General features: G+C 41.6%; 1 protein-coding gene and 1 long non-coding RNA gene across 2 annotated transcripts; one reads left to right on the top strand and one right to left on the bottom strand.

The window, feature by feature from the left end:
- The first annotated feature begins 1,892 nt into the window (after positions 1-1,892).
- LOC129823201 (uncharacterized) lies at positions 1,893-8,647 on the top strand. Its single transcript, XR_008754581.1, has 2 exons — positions 1,893-2,342; positions 7,087-8,647. It is a non-coding gene; the product is annotated as an uncharacterized LOC129823201 (long non-coding RNA).
- A 1,629-nt stretch (positions 8,648-10,276) lies between these two features.
- LOC129823200 (SH2 domain-containing protein 1B-like) lies at positions 10,277-21,307 on the bottom strand. Its single transcript, XM_055882049.1, has 4 exons — positions 20,832-21,307; positions 11,946-12,009; positions 11,650-11,818; positions 10,277-11,512 (listed from the first exon to the last, which is right to left on the bottom strand). Exons 1-4 carry the CDS (start codon positions 20,969-20,971, stop codon positions 11,472-11,474), a joined length of 414 nt encoding a protein of 137 aa, XP_055738024.1. The 5' UTR covers positions 20,972-21,307; the 3' UTR covers positions 10,277-11,471.
- Positions 21,308-25,002: the final 3,695 nt, after the last annotated feature.

The raw sequence follows: 25,002 nt of genomic DNA, 5'->3' as shown, positions 1-25,002 counted from the left end.
ATGTCACACCCTGACCTAACTAAAATAATAAATAAAACAAATAATACTAAGGCCAGGGCGTGACAGTAGAATACACAATAACGTTACTCAAATTGATTTGACATTTGTTCAGGGACAGACTCCCACTCTTTTCTGTACTCTGGCAGTACAATTTTGATTGGGAGATGTTGATTGTTGTAAGTTCTGTTCAAGATCAAACATTCGTGACCAACAATATTAATTGGGTTTGGCTTGTCGAACCCGTAGAACTGCTGCTGCAGTCAGACAATAATGATTTGCAATTCGCTGAAATTGCGCCTGCTGCTGACGTCACTCACAATGCACTTTTGCAGCCAGGCAATGATGTTGTGACTGAGAGTGTGACAGAGAAAATTGTTTGTGTCATTTAGAGGGAAAATGTGTGCATTATAGCTTTGAGACACTTTTCAAAAGTTGTTAAAAGTTCCAAATACATTTTTAAAAGTAGCACAATTTGTCAGGGTAGTCTGAAAAGATGTTAAATCTAGCAACAAAGTTGCTAGGTGAGCATCACTGGTTGGTGGCGCTCACTGGGATATATTTGGCTGTAAGAGATTCAGGTCTGAATAGTTGAATCGTAAAAGTTTTGTGATAGTTTCTGGTGATTTGATTCTTGGGTTGATTGTTTAGGTAACACCAGTGAATGGGAACAGAAAGTTCATGTATTCAAACATTATCATCTGTTTCCATTATGTGGAACCTTGTCAAGTCAGTAAAGTGAATTGTAGGTTAAGTGACTATTATTTTAAAGGGGTACACATACATATGGAATATTAGAAGTTTTAATTACTTTGTCTAATAGAGTAAGAAATACTTCTTTGAAGAGGTAGAATGACTTATGACCTCTATCGTAGCTTTCATTTGTGGTCTGATCAGCCTCATGGGAAAGCTATTTGGATGGAGAATTTAAGGTCATTTGCAATACTGATTTCAAGGTAACTCGTGATAAGGAAAGATGGATAAGGAAAGTTATGTGTTAAAAATGGGGGAGAATATGGTCCTTTGAGGGTTGGACAGGACATATTTTAAGCAAGTAGGGCAGGCAAATAGATTGAGATGGAAAAATAGTGATTTTATAAGCAAAAAAAAATATTATTAAAATAAATATGTTGCTGTTCTTAGGAATGGTAAATTACTGTAGATAATGGATCCCACACTATGCAACATACATAAAATTATTGATGAGACTGATTTAAGATTAGCCCACGTTATTGTTAGAAAAAATACAGTGGACTCCCGAAGGAGAGATTTCATTAGTACAGAAAACACATGCTATGCTTAGCATTCGTTTTGGCTTTATTTAATCATTATACTTTTTCATTTAAATAAGTAGAAAGTTGACGGGGATATATGGCATCTGTGTTGATCCAGAATCATTGAGGGTACTTGGAATGATTAACTATTGTCGAGCATCGGTACCATACTTTTCCTTGCATGCAGAACAACTTAGTGAGTTGATTTATGATAAAGCTATGGCAGCAAAAGATAAGATCGAGTGGACGGAAGTAGCTGAGAAACAGTTTGTAGACATAAAAAAGTTATTGACATCTAGCTCTGTTCTAGGGGTTCCCCAGATATGATGGTCCCTTCACCCAGACAGGAGACTGTAGGGAGGGGTTCAGGACGTCAGTACTGAGGAACACGGGGGGGAAAGCAAACCTATTGCTGCCTACTCCTCCCGTTTAGATGAAGTAGCCCAAGCCATACCACTATGTTTGTAGACTGTGGTGGCTGCCACACGGGCTGTGGAGGATTCAGCCTCTGTAGTACTGTATCATGAATTGACGTGAAGGGTACCGCATGCCGTATCGATTTTATTATTGGAACATAAGATGGCTTACATGTCACCAGCGAGAAATTTGATTAATGACATCTATTATAAGCAACAGAGATTCGTGAATGAGACTGGGGATGCAGTAAAGGGGTTCTCTGACCAATTATCCGCCACCTCCCTCATGGCCTGGTAAAATAGACTGACTCTCGATATGTAAATTGGCAGAAAAGGGCAGGGTATGTAGAATGATTGGGGTTCATTGCTGTACGTTTATTATTTAAATAACACCGCTCCAGATGGATCAGTGACCAAGGCTCTGGCAGAGAACTATGGGGTGGATAATTCTCTTACAAATTGATTTGACAGTATGTTTGGGAAATGGAAAATTGTCATAATCACTGTGTTGTGGGCCACTTTCACCTGTATGAGTGCTTTGGTTCCGTGTGAATGCTGTTTGATTCTGGGTGTGAAAGGTCTCATTTCCAGGACTCTGGAGAAATCGATGACGCAACAGACGGTGAGATACGGACCGATTCAGAGCTCTGAGAAAGTAAGAAAGCCGCCAATAGTCTGCTAGCATCTGAGCATGAAGTCAGTGTGTTGTATACTGGAAAGGGGTCTATAGAGTGTCACATTATGAGTCATAATACCCATAAAACCTAGCGGTCAATCAGGGAAATAGTTCCAATCATCTTTCCACCTTTCATTTTTCCCATAGGGGATTTTAGAAACACTTAATATAAGGGCTGGGTTTTGTGTAGGCTTACCCTGATATGACATTTTGATAACTGTGTAAATCTCTCTAGGACAAGGTGACTTTTAGCAATATATTTGCCTGTATTTACCCCCAAAAATGAAACGCTAATTATCTGCTAATGTGGCAATCATATGTAACTACTAATGCCATGATGATCTGGACGAGATTGTCGAATCGAGGTAAAGGTAAGAATCTCTGGATTAACGATCTAATATTAGCTAAATGTAGTAATTAATAAATTTGCTATATTTCTTTAAATGGACAACTCTGTGAATTGTCTTGTGCAAGTTTTAAATGGACACAATACATGTCAGAAAATCAAATCAAATCAAATGTATTTATATAGCCCTTCTTACATCAGCTGATATCTCAAAGTGCTGTACAGAAACCCAGCCTAAAACACAAAACAGCAAGCAATGCAGGTGTAGAAGCACGGTGGCTAGGAAAAACTCACTAGAAAGGCCAAAACCTAGGAAGAAACGTAGAGAGAAACCAGGCTATGAGGGGTGGCCAGTCCTCTTCTGGCTCTGCCGGGTGGAGATTATAACAGAACATGGCCAAGATGTTCAAATGTTCATAAATGACCAGCAGGGTCAAATAATAATAATAATCACAGTAGTTGTCGAGGGTGCTGCAAGTCAGCACCTCAGGAGTAAATGTCAGTTGGTTTTTCATAGCCGATCAGTAAGAGTATCTCTACCGCTCCTGCGTTCTCTAGAGAGTTGAAAACAGCAGGTCTGGGACAAGTAGCACGTCCGGTGAACAGGTCAGGGTTCCATAGCCGCAGGCAGAACAGTTGAAACTGGAGCAGCAGCACGGCCAGGTGGACTGGGGACAGCAAGGAGTCATCGTGCCAGGTAGTCCTGAGGCATGGTCCTAGGACTCAGGTCCTCCGAGAAAGAGAGAATTAGAGAGAGCATACTTGAATTCACACAGGACACCGGATAAGACAGGAGAAGTACTCCAGATATAACAAACTGACCCTAGCCCCCCGACACATACACTACTGCAGCATAAATACTGGAGGCTGAGACAGGAGGGGTCAGGAGACACTGGCCCCATCCGATGATACCCCCGGACAGGGCCAAACAGGAAGGATATAACCTACCCACTTTGCCAAAGCACAGCCCCCACACCACTAGAGGGATATCTTCAACCACCAACTTACCATCCTGAGACAAGGCCGAGTATAGCCCACAAAGATCTCCGCCACGGCACAACCAAAGGGGATGGGGGGGGGGGGCAACCCAGACAGGAAGATCACGTTAGTGACTCAACCCACTCAAGTGGTTTTGTGAGTTTCTGGTGATTTGATTCTTGGGTTGATTGACTCAACCAGTAAGCCAGTGACTCAGCCCCTGTAATAGGGTTAGAGGCAGAGAATCCAAGTGGAGAGAGGGGAACCGGCCAGGCAGAGACAGCAAGGGCAGTTCGTTGCTCCAGAGCCTTTCCGTTCACCTTCACACTCCTGGGCCAGACTACACTCAATCATATGACCCACTGAAGAGATGAGTCTTCAGTAAAGACCTAAGTTGAGACCGAGTCTGCGTCTCTCACATGGGTAGGCAGACCATTCCATAAAAATGGAGCTCTATAGGAGAAAGCCCTGCCTCCAGCTGTTTGCTTAGAAATTCTAGGGACAATTAGGGGGCCTGCGTCTTGCGACCATAGCGTACGATTAGGTATGTACGGCAGAACCAAATCAGAAAGATAGGTAGGAGCAAGCTCATGTAATGCTTTGTAGGTTTGCAGTAAAATCTTGAAATCAGCCCTTGCCTTAACAGGAAGCCAGTGTAGGGAGGCTAGCACTGGAGTAATATGATCAAATATTTTGGTTCTAGTCATGATTCTAGCAGCCGTATTTAGCACTAACTGGAGTTTATTTAGTGCTTTATCCGGGTAGCCGGAAAGTAGAGCATTGCAGTAGTCTAACCTAGAAGTAACAAAAGCATGGATTAATTTTTCTGCATCATTTTTGGACAGAAAGTTTCTGATTTTTGCAATGTTACGTAGATGGGAAAAAGCTGTCCTTGAAACAGTCTTGATATGTTCGTCAAAAGAGAGATCAGGGTCCAGAGTAACGCCGAGGTCCTTCACAGTTTTATTTGAGACGACTTTACAACCATCAAGATTAATTGTCAGATTCAACAGAATATCTCTTTGTTTCTTGGGACCTAGAACAAGCATCTCTGTTTTTTCCGAGTTTAAAAGTAGAAAGTTTGCAGCCTTCCACTTCCTTATGTCTGAAACACAGGCTAGAAGCGAAGGCAATTTTGGGGCTTCACCATGTTTCATTGAAATGTACAGCTGTGTGTCATCCGCATAGCAGTGAAAGTTAACATTATGTTTTCGAATGACATCCCCAAGAGGTAAAATATATAGTGAAAAAAATAGTTGTCCTAAAACGGAACCTTGAGGAACACCGAAATGTACAGTTGATTTGTCAGAGGACGAACCATTCAGAGACAAACTGATATCTTTCCGACAGATAAGATCTAAACCAGGCCAGAACTTGTCCGTGTAGACCAATTTGGGTTTTCAATCTCTCCAAAAGAATGTGGTGATCGATGGTATCAAAGGCAGCATCAAAGGTGTCAGCTAGAGATGATGTGCAGCAGCTTGCAGGGATTTGTAGTTTTGCATGACGTCTACTTTAAAAGAGACTTACGTGGTTATCAAAACGTCACGCCAGGGTAAGCCTACACTAAACACAGCACTTATTTGAAGTGTTTCTAATTCCTATATGGGAAAAATGAATGATGTAAAAATTATTGGAACCATTTCCCTGTTTGACCGCTATGTTTAATGGGTATCATGACACCTCCACTGTGGGGCTCTATGGCTTGAGCAAAGACCGTACAATATGAAGAAAGGCTAAAACTGCTTCTCCAATAGCAATCCCCAATCACGCATGCAGCCGTTGTCATGGCGACGTTGGCTAGCTAATGCTGCATTCAAAACAACTGGGAACTAGGAAATCTCCGACCTCCGACTTCAGTGAGTTCAAGACTACTGGGAACTTGCAAAGAAAAGAGCTCAGACTGGAAAAAAATGTATTGAACTGTCATCTAACTCGTGCCTCTTTCTAGATCTCAGACTTTCCAACCTGAAGATCACTGACGTCATGATTTGACCACGTATTTTTCCGAGTTCCTAGTTGTCTTGAACGCACCATAAGCTCATGCATAGAAAAACGTTATGGGGTCCAACAGTCGTCTTGCGCCGAACTGTCCATGTGCAGCCTGTCAATTCCAAAGGCAGTCCTTCGTTATCCTTTTTTGACAAAAGTTAACACTCCACAGCATTTATGCAAGTAAAGTCATAATTGTTTAATTTTTTTATCATGAAAGCTGTGATGGAAACAGGTATCCATAATAATTTCATTATGTATACTAGCCTACCAGCACAGCACACCTGCATTGTTTCCGCAAGCTGTTGGCTAGAGCGCACGTGCCAAGTCCAGAGTAGAGATATTTGCTATGCAATAACAGTTTTTGTGACAATCTATAGGTTGAGTTGAAAATGTGATGGAAACACATTGAACTTCAGAACTGTATCCGGTACATGAAAACTTAAGTGAGAAGGTACATTTTGTGTGCACTATGTCATCGCACAGTGACTTTTATCTGCAACAAGCCTGTTGGGTGGAAACACACCACTGGTGGAAAAATGTGCATATATTCTTTATGCAGATATTAGATTATTTGCATGAAAATCTGTCGCCAATTGGATGGAAACCTAGTTTGTCACTTTCACAAAGTTGGAGTAATAACATGTTCAACTACTTATGACGATAGCTATGTTAACATTAATGTGCACAAAGAATTTTAGGTCAACATTTCGAAAGTTCGCATAGAAAATAGATGCAACAATTGCTTGCTAGGGTACGTCTCCATTTAACTATATTGTGTCAATAAATACAGCTGAAAGTCATGGCACTTGGCACAAAAATCTCAAAAACCTACAGAGTCAATTAAAAATGTAGTGATTGAAGTGTTTCCATTACCCATTTAGACAAATTGTGCATTAATAAATTGGCGACAGCCTGATACGCCCTTCCACCGATCTGTTTTATGTCTCAGGTAGCCCACAAAAGCCAGCATGGATGGAATGCAATAATTGACTAATATTTGCCATATTCAAATAATTGTTGAGTACCAATGTATCGCCAAGGTCCATGGTGCCATGGTGAAACTTGCACTCCTGTAGAGCTGAAACAATTTGAAGATGAAACTTGCCAGACAACCAGAACAGCAAGGCAAAGCAATTCAGGCATTCAGAAAGTCAGGACAAAAATAGATTTAGCAAAGAAGTGGGCATTAGAATGAAATGTGGAGTGGAGCTTATAGTTACGCGATGACATTAAGTGCCCCGCGTACCTTCAAAAGTATTTGGCAATCATAATTTATTCAAATAAACAAAAACAGTTTCCATCACAAATTGGTCGCAATAACAAAAGTTAGACAAAAGAAAATCCACTCGTCTAACAGATCATTTTTGTCGAGCTTTATAAAATGTATCAAATGTGTGCCTTCAGGTCTCTCCAGAGATGTTCGATCGGGTTCAAGTCTGGGCTCTGGCTGGGCCACTCAAGGACATTCAGTGACCACTCCTGCGTTGTCTTGGCTGTGTGATTAGGGTTGTTGTCCTGTTGGAAGGTGAACCTTCACCCCAGTCTGAGATCCTGAGCAGTCTGGAGCAGGTTTTCATCAAGGATCTCTCTGTACTTTGCTCCGTTCATCTTTGCCTTGATCCTGATTAGTCTCCCAGTCCCTGCCGCTGATAAACATCCCCACAACATGATGATGCCACCACCATCCTTCACCGTAGGGATGGTGCCATGTTTCCTCCAGACATGACGCTTTGCATTCAGGCCAAAGAGTTCAATCTTGGTTTCATCAGACCAGAGAATCTTGTTTCTCATGGTCTGAGAGTTCTTTAGGTGCCTTTTGGCAAACTCCAAGCGGGCTGTCATGTGCCTTTTACTGAGGAGTGGCTTCTGTCGGTCCACTACCATTAACACCTGATTGGTGGAGTGCTGCAGAGATGGTTGTCCTTCTGGAAGGTTCTCCCATCTCCACAGAGGAGTTCTAGAGCTCTCTCAGAATGACCATTGGGTTCTTTGTCACCTACGTGACCAAGGCTCTTCTCCACCGATTGCTCAGTTAGGCTGGGCGACAAGCTCTAGGAAGAGTATTGGTGGTTCCAAACTTCTTCCATTTAAGAATGATGGAGGCCACCGTGTTCTTATGGATCTTCAATGCCACAGACATTTTTTGGTACCCTTCCCCAGATCTGTGCCTCGACACAATCCTGTCTAGGAGCTCTACAGACAATTCCTTCGACTTCATGGCTTGGTTTTTGCTCTGACATGCACTGTCAACTGTGGGACCTTATATAGACAGGGGAGTGCCTTTCCAAATCATGTCCAATCAATTGAATTTAACACAGGTGAACTCCAATCAAGTTGTAGAAACATCTCAAGGATGATCAATGGAAACAGGATGCACCTAAGCTCAATTTTGAGTCTTATAGTAAAAGGTCTGAATACTTATGTAAATAAGGTATTTCTCAAAACCTGTTTTTGCTATGTCATTATGGGGTATTGTGCGTAGATTGCTGAGGGAAATGTTTTATTTAATACATTTACAGTAAGGCTGTAACGTAACAAAATGTGGAAAAAGTCAAGGGGTCTGAATACTTTCTGAAGGCACTGTATATCTGCCGTTTCCATTATCCATGTCGCAATTAATTTCTTTGCTACATTTCTTTTGTAGAACAAACCTGGGTCAATGGAATCTTGCCTAATGGCTTGAATCTAGGTTGTGCCTTTAGAAAAATGAACAACTAAGGAAGAATTCTTCACTTCTTTCATTGACTTCTCAAACCCCAAACCCTTTGGTCTTTTTGGTCTGTTTGCATGCATTCCCTGAAGTCTTGTGTTGGTGCTTACTTAGAAACTCTGTGGTTTGTGCATTTCAGTTGGTCATGACATGCGTGGCCCGATTAGCCTACAGGGGGTGGAAACTGTGGTTGGACAGCATTGGAGCATTGTCGTGTCAGCAGGCCTATAAATATCACTTATTTGGTCAACCACATGCAGACATTTTCTTCTAATGCTATTTTAATGTTTCCATTCTCAGTAGATAAAACAGGCAAGACACATTATCAGTGAGACATTTTATGTTTCACACAAAAAGTTCCTATTGGCTTGGCAATATTTACACAGAAGTAGATCATTTCCATTAAGAAAACTTGGTGGCAATTGCTTTAACTCTTTACAAGTATTTTTGTGGTAGTGGCAGAAGTTTAAACTGTTTTACTTAAGCCAAGCAGTTAAATATAGTAAAAGTTAAATGTAATAAAATAATTGGTTTGATTACTTTGATACACTACCCTATCAACCTTATTGCTTTGGATTGTGGGGCAGTTAGAGCACAAATTCATCACAAATAACTACACTTTGACTACTACACTTTCAGACAGTCTCCTACTAAAATACCACAGTATAGGCAAACTGTAATAGTAGAGTACAGAAGACAAGGAGGCATTGTTGAAGTTTCAAAGAAATAAATCAACTTCATCTCAAGCATTTATCCCTTACTTCAAACATATGTTAATTGTTAATCAAATGATAAATCTGTTAAAAAATAGTTATTACTGGATAGATAAATAAATGGATAGATGAAGTAAGGATGGAGGGGTGAGATGAAAGGAGGTTGGACTGATTGGTATGATAAAGGAATGAATGTATGGTTGTAGGTGAGGATGGTGTGTTTGTCTGTCTTTATCTACGACACATTGTTGGGAAAAGTGCTTAAGGTAGCTGATTGATGTCAAAAGTCACAATGTTTACTCATTGTCTCATGCTTAGAATGTGCTCTCCCATTGTTATCATTTGAAAGTTCCATGGCAGTTAATTCAACAGTGGGAAGTTAGCTAAATTAGTTAGAAGTAGACCAAGATGTCATACCCTCAAACTTTTTGTCTAACTTATGAGGAAATTGGTCAAAGTAGCTGATTTGTTTTAAAAACTACATTGTTTACAGTGAATGTTGAAGTCATGAGTTTTAGAATGTTGAGGAAATGCCATGGAAGTGGATGGAGGACAAAAAGAAGCCCAAAAAGTTCAATAGTTTAAAAAGTATAAAATATTTCTAAAAGTCAAATAATGTAAGCAACTCAATGCAGACAAGTCCGCATGTTTTAAAGTTTGAATGGCGTTTCTAGCTTAAACTGCGTAAGAGGAGTAAAGTGCAGAAGAATTATAAGAAGAAGAAGTCGCAAGTCCCACCTAATTAATTAATAGATATTTGGTGATCAGGGGTGTTTTCATTACGCATATTCTCTTGCAAAATGTTTTGTGTTTTGCAACAGAAACTGTTTCTCAACACAGAAACCATTTTGCAACGATAAAAGAGGTTGGACAAATTCAGGTAGGTCTATTCCAGTTTTGTTCCATTTGCTCCATTTGCTTCCATTTAGTTTTTAGACGGTAAATGGTTTCCATTGCAAGACGTAATGGTTACTGGTCCTCTGGTTCAGTGAAAGTGAAACACACTATCTACAGCAGGGGACCTTGCAGAGAGGTGAGAAAACAAGTGTGACAAAAACAAGTGGATGTGTGTGAGCATGAGTGTGTATGTCTGTGTAGCCCAGACTGAGTCAGGTGGGGGGGGGGTGTTGGTTCATGTTACAACAACACACAGTTGGTTACATAACAGCATTTTAATTTAGTTAGGGAAAAATAGATAAAAAATGGTGTTTACAAACTTTTTAAAATTTAAGCTAGGAACATTTACACATTACAGCTTAGTCTTATCCAGAGTAGGCCTAAATCTTTACAAGTAAATAAACTCTATTCAGCATGCCATAATGACAAAAAGATATTCATGTTTCTAAATTCATACGATGAATGACAACAGTCAATTATATTGGATGTTTCTATGGAGTGTGTGTGCACTGATACTATTCAGTCACAAGATGATATATACATATTATACATACACTGACTCTCACAAACCCACATACATTTAGATACACTACATACGCACACACACACACACACACACAGACAACACATACACGCATACTGACGCCACACACACATATGCTCCTCTGTTCTTTATTTCACTCTTATTATTATCTATCCTGATGCCTAGTCACTTTACCCTGCCTTTATGCACATACAGTATCTACCTCAAAAACCTCGTACTTCTACACATTGATATGGTACTGATACTAGTACTCCCTATTACCCCACTCTCTGAAGGTGTCTCCGAGAGAGTGGAATATGCAATAAACTCATTTCTAATTCACACATGCGTATTAATACACACTTGTAGATGTGTAAGATAGGACAAATATATGCACCCACCAAAATAAAAAAAATTATGATATAGCTTCATTCTTGTTTTTTTCTTCCTTTTGTGTTACTATATATTTTATAGTATATAAATATATATATATATTTTTAACTCAGCATAGTTGGGAAGGGCTCGTAAGCAAGCATTTCACAGTAAAGTCTACACCCATTGTGTATGTGACAAATAAAATTAGATTTTAACTTCCACTTCAACAACCAGACAAACACTATTCTCTCTGACAATAGTATCCCTGGCACACAGAACAGCACACAACACATTGCATAAGGCAGGAGCGGACTGAGACCAAAAATCAGCCCTGGCATTTCTAACACCAGCCCATTTTTTCCCTTTTGAGGCCCCAATTATTAGCCAGATAATGATAATTTAGCTAAAAAATATATATGAATTAGACAGGCCTTATGGGCTAAAATTTAACCAGCTCATCTGGCATTTGCCCCTGTCATCAGGATAAAAATGTTAAAAAACCTGCCTGAAGGCACCACACCTAGATATTTACAGGCTCATAGATGATGTAGGTCAGGGGTGTGCTGCTGAATCAAGAGGGCAGGACAACAACGTAGTCTGATGCATCCACATCTAGACAAGAGAGGGACAGAGAAAGGACACATGTAGTGAGTGGCTATTTAAGGATGATAACAATCTGGACATCTGATAAAGGTCTGAAAAAAAGTCAGTGACAGATGGAAGTGAAACTAACAGACAATGTTACTTACTTTCATAATCAGGCACCTCGTCGATGACATTGGGGGCGGGAAGTTGTAGCAGTGTCTTCCTCTTGACTGAGTGGCGCAGATGCTGAGCCAATCCCTGCCCCCGACGCTTATAATGGCGGACCAGCTCCTCTAACGTCTTAAAGAATTTCTCCTCTACACCAGACGCTGTCTACACACAGACAGACAGACCATCAGAAACACACACAAACGCAAGCGCGCGCGCGCGCGCACACACACACACACACACACACACACACACACACACACACACACACACACACACACACAGGGTGTACCTGCAGGGTGTAGCTTCCAGTGTGGGTCTGGAGGATTCTGTAGGTATACACCACCTTCTTTTTACTGCAGAAACACAACACAAATACAGCACCAGTCAAATGTTTGAACACACCTACTCATTCAAGGGTTTTTATTTTGACTTTTCTACATTGTAGAATAATGGTGAAGACATCAAAACTATGAAATAACACATATGGAATCATATTGTAACCAAAAAAGTGCGAAACAAATCAAAATATATTTTTTAGATTTGAGATTCTTCAAAGTAGCCACCCTTTGCCTTGATGACAGCTTTGCACATGCTTTTTATTTATTTATTTATTTCACCTTTATTTAACCAGGTAGGCAAATTGAGAACACGTTCTCATTTACAATTGCGACCTGGCAAACAATTGCGACCTACAATTGCGAATGCTTGGCATTCTAACAACCAGCTTAATAATCTGGAATGCTTTTCCAACAGTCTTGAAGGAGTTCCCACATATGCTGAGCACTTGTTGGCTGCTTTTCGTTCACTCTGCAGTCCAACTCATCCCAAACCATCTCAATTGGTTTGAGATCGGGTGATTGATGGTGGAGGCCAGGTCATCTGATGCGGCACTCCATCACGCTCCTTCTTGGTCAAATAGCCCTTACACAGCCTGGAGGTGTGTTGGGTCATTGTCCTGTTGAAAAACAAATTGTAGTTCCACTAAACGCAAACCAGATGGGATGGCGTATCGCTGCAGAATGTGCCTTGAATTCTAAATAAATCCCAGACAGTGTCACCAGCAAAGCGCCATCACACTTCCTACTACATGCTTCATGGTGAAAACCACACATGCGGAGATCATCTGTTCACGTACTCTGCATATCAAAGACACGGTGGTTGGAACCAAAAATCAAAAATTTGGACTCATCAGACCAAAGAACAGATTTCCACCGATATAATATCCATTGCTTGTGTTTCTTGGCCCAAGCAAGTCTTCTTATTGGTGTCCTTTAGTAGTGTTTTCTTTGCAGCAATTCGACCATGAAGGCCTGATTCACGCAGTCTCCTCTGAACAGTTGATTGTTGACATGTGTTTGTTACCTGAACTCTGTGAAGCATTTATTATGGACTGCAATTTCTGAGGCTGGTAAATCTAATGAACTTTTCCTCTGCAGCAGAAGTACCTCTGGGTCTTCCTATCCTGTGGCGGTCCTCGTTAGAGCCAGTTTCATCATAGAGCTTGATGGTTTTTGCGTAATGACTGACCTTCATGTCTTAAAGTAAGGATGGACTGTCATTTCTCTTTGCTTATTTTAGCTGTTCTTGCCATAATATGGACAGGAAGCAAGTACAGTGAGTGAATATTTAATAAAGTAACAGAACATAATACAAAACAAGAAACACTAACAGCATACAGACATGAAACAGAAACAACATCTGGGGAATGAACCAAAGGGAGTGACACAAATAGGGCAGGTAATCAAGGAGGTGATGGAGTCCAGGTGAGTGTCATTAGGCGCTGATGCACGTGACAGGTGTGCGCAATAAACAGCAGCCTGGAGACCTAGAGGCCATAGAGGGAGCACGCGTGACACTTGGTCTTTTACCAAATAGAGCTATCTTCTGTATACCAACCCTGACTTGTCACAACACAACTGATTGGCTCAAACGCATTAATAAGGAAAGAAATTCCACAAATTAACTTTTAACAAGGCACACCTGATAATTGAAATGCATTCCATGTGACTACCTCATGAAGCTGGCTGTCACGTTCCTGACCGGTTTTCTGTTATTTTGTATGTGTTTGACGGTCAGGGCGTGAGTTTGGGTGGGTAGTCTATGTTATGTGTTTCTATGTTTGTTAAGGGTGACCTGATATGGCTCTCAATTAGAGGCAGGTAGTTTTCATTTCCTCTGATTGAGAGCCATATTAAGGTAGGTGTTTTCACACTGTTTGTTTGTGGGTGGTTGTCTCCTGTGTCAGTGTCAGTATGTTACGCCACACGGGACTGTTTCGGTATCGTTCGTTCGGTTTGTATGTAGTCTGTTTCCTGTTCATGCGTTCTTCGTGTTATATGTAAGTTCGTGTCCAGGTCTGTCTACATCGTTTATTTGTTTTTGTAGATTATCAAGTATAGTTCGTTTTGTGTCTTGTTTAATAAATCATTATGTCACATAACCACGCTGCATTTTGGTCGAATCACTACTCCTCCTTTTCGGATGAAGAGGAGGAGGAACGCCATTACACTGGCTGAGAGAATGCCAAGAGTGGGCAACGCTGTCATCAAGGCAAAGTGTGGCTACTTTGAAGAATCTCAAATATAAAATATATTTTGATTTGTTTAACACTTTTTTGGTTACTACATGATTCCATATTTGTTATTTCAGAGTTTTGATGTCTTCACTATTATTCTACAATGTAGAAAATATTACAAATAAAGAAAAATCCTGGAATGAGTAGGTGTGTCCAACATTTTTTATGTAATAATTTCAGATTCAAGTAATTTGTATTTCCTGAGAGGGAATTTCTGTGTGGTGACATGTTGATACATACAAGATCCATGACATTATAGCAACATAGAACACAAAAACATGTACAGTATAATAGATTAGATTATAAGCAATCTATGCAATCACAGGATATACACTGAGTGTACAAAATATTAGGAACATCTGCTCTTTCCATGACATAGACTGACCAGGTGAAAGCTACGATCCCTTATTGATGTCACCTGTTAAATCCACTTCAATCTGTGTAGATGAAAGGGAGGAGACAGGTTAAATAAGGTTTTTTAAGCCTTGAGACAATTGAAACATGGATTGTGTATGTGTGCTATTCAGGGGGTAAATTGGCAAAACAAAATATTCAAGTTCGACACCTTGTAGAATCCATCCCCTGACGAATTGAGGCTGTTCTGAGGGCAAAAGGGGGAGCAACTCAATATTAGGAAGGTGTTCCTAATGTTTTGTGCACTCAGTGTATACATATTATATACAAATAAAAACTTCAATGTTTGATAGATGGTAGCACAAAACTCTGTAGAAGCTGCTCTCAGACTTATATGCCAGAGATCTACCGGTATACACTACAGTCGTGGCCAAAAGTTTTGAGAATGACAGAAATATTAATTTTCACAAAGTCTGCTGCCTCAGTTTGTATGATGGCAATTTGCATATACTACAGAATGTTATGACGAGTGATCAGATGAATTGCAATTAATTGCGAAGTCCCTCTTTGCCATGCAAATGAACTGAATCCCCCCAAAAATATTTCCCCTGCATTTCAGCCCTGCCACAAAAGGACCAGCTGACATCATGTCAGTGATTCTCTCGTTAACACAGGTGTGAGTGTTGACGAGGACAAGGCTGGATATCACTCTGTCATGCTGATTAAGTTTGAATAACAGACTGGAAGCTTCAAAAGGAGGGTGGTGCTTGGAATCATTGTTCTTCCTCTGTCAACTATGGTTACCTGGAAGGAAACATGTGCAGTCATCATTGCTTTACACAAAAAGGGCTTCACAGGCAAGGAAATTGCTGCCAGTAAGATTGCACCTAAATCAACCATTTATCGGATCATCAAGAACTTCAAGGAGAGCGGTTCAATTGTTGTGAAGAAGGCTTCAGGGCGCCCAAGAAAGTCCAGCCAGCACCAGGACCGTCTCCTAAAGTTGATTCAGCTGCGGGATCAGGGCACCACCAGTACAGAGCTTGCTCAGGAATGGCAGCAGGCAGGTGTGAGTGCATCTGCACGCACAGTGAGGAGAAGACTTTTGGAGGATGACCTGGTGTCAAGAAGGGCAGCAAAGAAGCCACTTCTCTCCAGGAAAAACATCAGGGACAGACTGATATTCTGATGAATCCCCTTTCCGATTGTTTGGAGCATCCGGAAAAAAGCTTGTCCGGAGAAGACAAGGTGAGCGCTACCATCAGTCCTGTGTCATGCCTACAGTAAAGCATCCTGAGACTATTCATGTGTGGGGTTGCTTCTCAGCAAAGGGAGTGGGCTCACTCACAATTTTGCCTAAGAACACAGCCATGAATAAAGAATGGTACCAACACATCCTCCGAGAGCAACTTCTCCCAACCATCCAGGAACAGTTTAGTGACGAACATTGCCCTTTCCAGCATGATGGAGCACCTTGCTATAAGGCAAAAGTGATAACTCAGTGGCTCGGGGAACAAAACATCGATATTTTGGGTCCATGGCCAGGAAACTCCCCAGACCTTAATCCCATTGAGAACTTGTGGTCAATCCTCAAGAGGCGGGTGGACAAACAAAAACCCACAAATTCTGACAAACTCCAAGCATTGATTATGCAAGAATGGCCTGCCATCAGTCAGGATGTGGCCCAGAAGTTAATTGACAGCATGCCAGGGCGGATTGCAGAGGTCTTGAAAAAGAAGGGTCAACTCTGCAAATATTGACTCTTTGCATCAACTTCATGTAATTGTCAATAAAAGCCTTTGACACTTATGAAATGCTTGTAATTATACTTCAGTATTCCATAGTAACATCTGACAAAAATATCTAAAGACACTGAAGCAGCAAACTTTGTGGAAATTAAAATTTGTGTCATTATCAAAACTTTTGGCCACGACTGTACATGGCCAAAAGCATGTGGAAATCCCTTCAAATTTCAGCCACACCCATTGCTGACAAGTGTACGAAATCAAGCACACAGCCATACAATCTCCAGAGACAAACATTGGCAGTAGATATATAGCAATAAAATCTGTACCATAGAATAAGAATACATTAGAGGAAAAACAAAAAGAAATGGAGGTACTTATTCAAGAAAGAATATATTATAACAATAAAGCGAAGAGGACTGGCCACCCCCTCATAGCCTGGTTCCTCTAGGTTTCTTCCTAGGTTTTGGCCTTTCTAGGGAGTTTTTCCTAGCCACCGTGCTTCTACACCTGCATTGCTTGCTGTTATGGGTTTTAGGCTGGGTTTCTGTACAGCACTTTGAGATATCAGCTGATGTACGAAGGGCTATATAAATACATTTGATTTGATTTGAAAGTGAACTGGATGGAATATGGGGAAAATGCACCAAAAAATGTTTTATTCTTCAACATTATTCTTCAACATTCTTCAACTCACAAAAAGAATTGACTGAAACTTGTTACAAATTACGGAGTCACCCATGTTCACGAAATTATATTTTGAAAGAAGCAAAGTACTTTAAGCATATGTTTTCCTTTCATCTCCACTAACAAGTTAATTGTAAAGATTTTTTTTTATAATGTAAAATGAACAGCTGTACAGAATGAAAAATGTGAATGTCAAATTACAGAGGAGGAACTTCTTGATGCAATTAAAGCCTTTAAGTCTGGGAAAAGTCTAAGGCTAGATGGCATACCAGTTGAGGGATACCAAACCTTTTTTGATGTACTCAGAGGACCATTATTAGCATGTTTTAACCACTCCTATAAAAATGGTAGATTATTAGATACTCAACAAGGTCTAATTTCATTATAACTGAAACGGGACCCAAGTGGTAAATATGAAGATCCAGTCCATTTAAAAAATTGGAGGCCCCTTACACTTCAGTGTTGTGATGCAAAAAAAAATTGAAAAATTCATAGCGCATAGAATTAAAAAGGTATTGTCGTATATTATTCATCCTAATCAGACAGGTTTTTGACATGGACAATAAATTGGAGATAATATAAGACAAGTACTGGAAACAATAGAACACTATGAAGAATCAGTGAAACATTGCCTGGTATTCATAGCTGACTTTAAAAAGGATTTTGATAAAGTACGACTAGAATATTTCAATTTTGGAAAATCTCATATACAATAGGTTAAAGTTATATATATAGTAACCCTAGGTGTAAAATAGTAAATAATGTATATTTCTCAGAAAGTATTAAACTGTCAAGAGGAGTAAAACAAGGTTGTCCACTATCGGCATATCTATTTATTATGGCATCAAAATGTTATCTATTAAAATCAGATCCAATAATACTATCAAGGGCCTAGAAATCCAGTGCTTAACAACAAAGGTGTCATTGTAAGCTGATGATTCATGTTTTCTTTTAAATCGACAATTTGGATCCCTCCACAGCCTCATAGAGGACCTATATACATTTTCTAACCTTTCTGGATTACAATCAAATTATGATAAATGTACCATATTACGTATTGGATCACAAAAGAATATCTAACTTTTACATTACCATATAGTTTACCAATAAAATGGTCTGATGGTGAAGTGCACATACTCCGTGTTCATATCCCGAAATAAAAAAATGCTCTCACTACAATTTTTTTTTTTATAGTAAGTTAGCAAAATAAATAAGATCTTGCTACCGTGGAAAGGAAAATACCTGCCTATTAGTGGAAAAATCACCCTGATAACTCTTTAGTCGTATCCCAATTTACCTATTTGCTTATGGCCTTGCCCACACCTAGCGAAAAGTTTTTTGAATTATATGAGCAAAAAAGATTCAATTTTATTTGGAATGGCAAGGCAGACAAAATTAAACGGGACTATTGATATAATATGTCACACATGCAGCTAACAAAAATATATGTAAATATATGCTCTATTGTAAATATATGTATCTATGTCTATGTAAATATATGCTCTATTCAAATTACAACCAACTAATTGCAGCATTACTCCAAAAATGGAAGAGGCAAGTGGAAGGGGGAGAAAGTAAGGAACTTGTCTGTCTGCCCTGCATTAGAGACCAAAATTGGCTAAAGAAAATTGTGAGAAATAAAAAGTATACCAGTTTCATTTAAGGACCAAAACATTTACAGCTGTGCCATATAGATAGTTGGGAAGAGATTTTCAATGTACCGATTCCATGGCACATGGTTTATGAACTGATACAGAAAACAACTCTGGATTCAAAACTTTGAGTTTTTCCATTTAAATTATTATACAAAATTATTGCAACCAATAGAATGTTATATATATGGGAGATACAACCATGCCAGTTCTGCAGATTTAGCTGCGAAGAGACAGAATCATTAGATCATTTTCAGTTTTTGGTCGCAGTTTCAGGAATGGCTGAAGAATTGCAACATTTACCTGGAGCTAACTCTGCAAATAGCACTGCTGGGTGATTTAAAAAGTCATAGTCAATCAATCAATACTATAATAGTACTCTTAGCAAAAATGTTTATCTTTAATTTAAAATATGTAGAATCTGTAAGATTAGAAAGGTTCAGATCTTTTGTGAAGCATCATAGCACAGTTGAACATTTATGGCAAATAGAAACTGGATGGTGTTCAGAGATAGATGGGAGGGTTGAGGGGAGCTGAAGGATGGGACTAAAAACAAACAAAAGATAACTATTGTAATATATACTGTATCCGTAAAATGTATATAGTATGTATAAACTGGAAGTAGAAGCCTAAGTGTTGTTGTCCACTAGTTTACTCCAATTAGGGGAGGGGTGGCAGGGTTAGGGGAAAATAATATAGAACTTTATTTTTCTTAATTATTATTTTTTTTAAATATATTTACAGAAAAAATATATGGGGGATTGGAAATGATGGAGACAATTACATTGATGGAAGCCACAATCTATATGCAATAAAAAAATATATAATAATGAAAAATAGAATGACTTTCAACATGGCACCGTTATAGGATGCCACCTTTCCAACAAGTCAGTTCATCAAATTTCTGCCCTGCTTGAGCTGCCTGGTCAACTGTAAGTGCTGTTATTATGAAGTGGAAACGTGTAGGAGTAACAACGTCTCAGTCACGACGTGGTAGGCCACACAAGCGCACAGAATGGGACCGTCCAGAGTGCTGAAGCGCGTAGCTCGTAAAAATCGTCTGTCCTCAGTTGCAACACTCACTACCGAGTTCCAAACTGCCTCTGGAAGCAATGTCAGCACAATAACTGTTCATCGGGAGTTTCATGAAATGGGTTTCCATGGCCAATCAGCCGCACACAAGCCTAAGATCCCCATGAGCAATGCGAAGCGTTGGCTGGAGTGGTGTAAAGCTCACCGCCATTGGGATCTGGAGCAGTGGAAACGCATTCTCTGGAGTGATGAATCATGCTTCACTATCTGGCAGTCCGGTGGATGAATCTTGGTTTGGCAGATGCCAGGAGAACACTACCTGCCCGAATGCATAGTGCCAACTATAAAGTTTGATGGAGGAAGAATAATGGTCTGGGGCTGTTTTTCATGGTTCGGGCTAGGCCCCTTAGTTCCAGTGAAGGGAAATCTTAATGCTACAGCATACAATGACATTCTAGACAATTCTGTGCTTCCAACTCTGTGGCAACAGTTTGGGGAAGGTTCTTTCCTGTTTCAGCATGACAATGCACCGATGCACAAAGTGAGGTCCATACAGAAACGGTTTGTTGAGATCGATGTAGAAGAACTTGACTGACCTGCCCAGATCCCTGACCTCAACTCCATCGAACACCATTGGGATGAATTGGAATGCTGACTGCGAGACAGGCCTAAACGCCCAACATTAGTGCCCAACCTCAATAATGCTCTTCTGTATGAATGGAAGCAAGTCCCTGCAGCAAAGTTTCAACATCAAGTGGAAAGCCTTCCAAGAAGAGTGGACGCTGTTATAGCAGCAAAGGGGGGAACAACTCTATATTAATGCCCATGTTTGACGAGCAAGTGTCCACATACAATTAACCATGGAGGGTAGGGGGCTGTACTGATCTTGGAGTGTGTGATGTGTAAGGTTATTTGTTACCCTTCTTCCTCACTCATTTTCTTTTATAGATGTCACAGGGGTTCCTGGCTTTCTCCAATGAGTACTGACTAGTGTTCCCTAGAGCACCAAACCACCCTACAATATTAAAACTATGGATTCTATAAAGCATTTATAAAATGCTTGGACGATGGATTGTTGTGCATTAAACGTCCTACATTTCTGTAAAAAGAACAAGGAGTGTAATACTCACTAGACACACAGACACATGGCTCCTTGGATGGTTTCGCTGTCTCTGAGGAGGTAGGCTCCATCCTTCCCCTTCTTCCCCAGCAGACCCTCACAGTCCAGTTTACTGATCGCCCCGTGGTACATCAATAGAGGCGATGCCATTGTAACCAGCCCAACAGCGGGGCAACGGGGTCAACACCCTTCCTCTCTACCTCTCTTCCTGTATCAGTCCACTCAGAGGCCTGGTCCTCCCACTCTCATCAGTCAGTCCTCACCTCTTCTTTTGATACTCTCCCTTGCTTCTTCACTCCACTCTTCTCTTTCTCGCCTGTCCTCTCCTCTCCCTGTGTTCTCTGTCTCCTCACCCCAGAGAGAAGCTAGCAGCGGTAGCGTTGGTAAAGTTACTCTCTGATAATCAATCAACCAATCTCTCCATAATCTGCAGTGAGATCAGAGACAGACACAGACAGAGAACACTCCACAAAGGTTCAATATCACACAGACCCTCTTTCAAAAGCCACAAGATCACAGGAAGTGTGTGTGTGTGTGTGTGAGAGAGAGAGAGAGAGAGAGAGAGAGAGAGAGAGGCAACCAGTGAAGAACAAACACCATTGTGAATTCAACCATATTTATGTTTATTTATTTTCCCTTTTGTACTTTAACTATTTGCACATAATATGACATTTCAAATGTCTTTATTGTTTTGGAAATGTTGTGACTGTAATGTTTACTGTTAATTTTTATTGTTTATTCCACTTTTGTTTATTATCTACTTCACTTGTTTTGGCAATGTTAACATATGTTTTAAATGCCAATAAAGCCCCTTGAATTGAATTCAAAATTGAATTGAGAAAGAGAGAGAGAGCATGCGCTTGGTGGGTTCTAAACGAATTAGCTATTGAGAGGAAGACAGTTTCCCCCTTGTGGGGGAAGGCATGTATGAAGGCATGTAAGTGTAGGCCAGTTTACCAGTTCTGACGAGAAGCAGCCTAGCTACCCTGGGCTGACCTTTCTGAGCTCCGTGCTCCCGCTTCCATTCCCTGCTCAAGTTCAAGCCTTCGGACAAGATTTTATTTGTGAAGTGGACATGAGCACTGAGCAGTCAAAGCAGGAAAATGAGGTCGGGGGAGGGTAAGAAAGATTGTCAGTAGATGGAGTACACCTACAACTGGTCTGGAAGTTACTTTTCCTAGCCGGTTAGGAGAACATAACCTAACCCTCTTCCTAACCTTAACTTAATTCTTCTAACCTGTTATGTTAATTCTCCTAACCTACCACCAGGTTAGATAATCAGTGTTGCTGCTAGTCACTCTCAAAATAACTCAGTTGCTGGACAGTAGCTCATACTTCGTTTTCCAATGTTTACAGACTGATTAACCTACTTCTATTCAACCAGAGTCAGAATGCCCCGTAACCAGTGTTGGGGGTAACACGTTACTTTTATGAGTAACAGAGTAAAGTAACAAGTAATATTATTACAGTTAATTTTGTGTGTGTTGAATACAACAGGTGTAGACCTTACAGTGAAATACTTACTTACAAGCCCTTAACCAACAATGCAGTTAACAAAAATACCTAAAAAAAAATAAGAAATAAAAGTAACAAATAATTAAAGAGCAGCAGTAAAATAACAATCGTGAGACTATATACAGGGGGTACCGGTACAGAGGCAATGTGCAGGGGCACCGGTTAGTCGGGGTAATTGTGGTAATATGTACATGTAGGTAGAGTTATTAAAGTGACTATGCATAGATAATAAACAGAGTAGCAACAGCATAAAAGATGGGGGCAATGCAAATAGTCTGGGTAGCCATTTGATTAGATGTTCAGGAGTCTTATGGCTTGGGGGTAGAATCTGTTTAAAAGCCTCTTGGTCCTAGACTAGGCGCTCCGGTACCAATTGCCATACGGTAGCAGAGAGAATCAATCAATCAATCAATCAAATGAATTTATAAAGCCCTTTATACATCAGCCGAAGTCACAAAGTGCTATACAGAAACCCAGCCTAAAACCCCGAACTGTCACGCTGGAGAGACGAAGCAGGTACGGGGAGTCAAACATTTAATATAGAACGGACATGGAACCAGACAGGAACAGCGTCAGCAAACGAGTAACACAGAGAAAAAACAATTAATGCAGCAGCGGGGAACAGAGCAGGGGAACTGACAAATATAGGGGAGGTAATAAACAGGTGATGAGTGAGTCTAGGGGAGTCCAATAACGCTGATGCGCGTAACGAGGGAAGGCAGGTGTGCGTAATAGTTGGCAGGAGTGCATGATGCAGGGCAGCCTGGCGCCCTCAAGCGCCAGATGGGGGAAGAGCGGGAGCAGACGTGACAGTACCCCCCCCCCTCTAGGGGCGCCAGGCTCTAGAACCGGCCGAGACATGGGCGCTGGGCAAGCCGGTTGGGGCGTAGAATCCCAACGAACCGACAGGAGCGTGGGAGCCTGGCAAGCCGGCTGAGGCATGGAAGCCCGACAATCTGGCTGAGGCAAGACGCTTGTCAATCCCGCTGCAGAGAGGGAACCCGAAGATCCGGTGGAGTGTGACGTGGGATGGAAACCTGCCAAGCCAACTGAGGCAAGGAAACCTCTCGAGCCAGCCAGGGCTTGGAAACCCGACGGGCTGGCTTAGGCATCCCCGGCAGAATCCACCCTGACGTCATCGCTGGGCGAACAAGAACTGACAATCCGGCTGAGGCCCAACGTGGGATGGGCGCCATCAGAGCCAACCGGGGCAAGGAAACCTCTCGAGCCAAATAAGGCGTGGAAGCCCGACGAGCTGGCTAGGCACCCCCGGGGGCGACCCAGAGCCGATGTCACCACCAACCGGAACGCCAGTACTCCCCGATGCTTTGTATGTTGGCTGCTGCATTCTGTTACATGGGATGACGAAGCAGGTACGGGGAGTCAAACATTTAGTATAGAACGGACATAGAACGAGACAGGAACAGTGTCAGCAAACGAGTAACACAGATTTTTTTTTAAATAATGCAGCAGCAGGGAACAGAGCAGGGGAACTGACAAATATAGGGAAGTCCAATATCGTTGATGCGTGTGACGAGGGAAGGCAGGTGTGCGTAACAGATGGCAGGAGTGAGTGATGCCGGGCAGCCTGGCGCCCTCAAGTGCCGGGGGGGGGGGGGGGGCAGACGTGACAGTACCTACCTCCCCCCCCAAGGGGCACCACCAGGCGTTCCACCTGGGCAAACCGGCCGAGACATGGGCGCTGGGCAAGCTGGTTGGGGCGTGGAAGCCCAACGAACCGGCAGGAGCCCTCAAGCGCCAGGGGGGGAAGAGCGGGAGCAGACGTGACACAAACAGCAAGCAATGCAGATGTAGAAGCACAGTGGCCAGGAAAACTCCCTAGAAAGGCAGGAATCTAGGAAGACAACTAGAGATAAACCAGGCTCTGAAGGGTGGCAAGCCCTCTTCTGGCTCTGCCGGGTGGAGATTGTAACAGTGCATGGCCAAAATGTTCAAACGTTCATAGATGACCAGCAGGATCAAATAATAATAATCACAGTGGTTGTAGAAGGTGCAACAGGTCAGCACCTCAGGAGTAAATGTCAGTTGGCTATTCATAGCCGAGCATTCAGAGTTCAAGACAGCAGGTTCAGTAGAGAGAGGGTTGAAAACAGTAGGTCCGGGACAGGGTATCACGTCCGGTGAACAGGTCAGGGTTCCATAGCCACCGGCAGAACAGTTGAAACTGGAGCAGCAGCACGCCCAGGTGGACTGCGGACAGCAAGGAGTCATCAGGCCAGGTAGTCCTGAGGCATGGTCCCAGGGCTCAGGGCCTCCAGGAGGAGAGGGAGAGAGAGAGAATTAGAGGGAGCATACTGAAATTCACACAGGACACCGGATAAGACAGGAGAAAAACTCCAGATATAACAGACTGACCCTAGCCCCCCGACACACAAACTATTGGAGCATAAATACTGGAGGCTGAGACAGGAGAGGTCGGGAGACACCGTGGCCCCTTCCGACGATGCCCCGGACAGGGCCAACGAGGCAGGATATAACCCCACCCACTTTGTCAAAGCACAGCCCCCACACCATTAGAGGGATACCTTCAAACCATCAATTTACTACCATGAGACAAGGCTGAGTATAGCGCATGAAGATCTCCCCCACGGCACGAACCTGAGGGGGCGCCAACACAGACAGGAAGATCACGTAAGTGACTCAAC

Source organism: Salvelinus fontinalis, chromosome 25 (assembly GCF_029448725.1).
Source record: "Salvelinus fontinalis isolate EN_2023a chromosome 25, ASM2944872v1, whole genome shotgun sequence".
Lineage (NCBI taxonomy): Eukaryota > Metazoa > Chordata > Actinopteri > Salmoniformes > Salmonidae > Salvelinus > Salvelinus fontinalis.
Note: the sequence above shows the minus strand (reverse complement) of the source record. Positions and strands in the feature narration are given on the sequence as shown.

Excerpts from the sequence above, each read along its gene's own strand:
- LOC129823200 (XM_055882049.1), bottom strand. The coding sequence starts at position 20,971 with ATGGCATCGCCTCTATTGATGTACCACGGGGCGATCAGTAAACTGGAC. Across the intron at positions 11,819-11,945 it reads CTGGAAGCTACACCCTGCAG|ACAGCGTCTGGTGTAGAGGA; the intron begins GTACACCCTGTG and ends GTCTGTGTGTAG. Across the intron at positions 11,513-11,649 it reads CGAGGTGCCTGATTATGAAA|ATGTGGATGCATCAGACTAC; the intron begins GTAAGTAACATT and ends TCTCTTGTCTAG.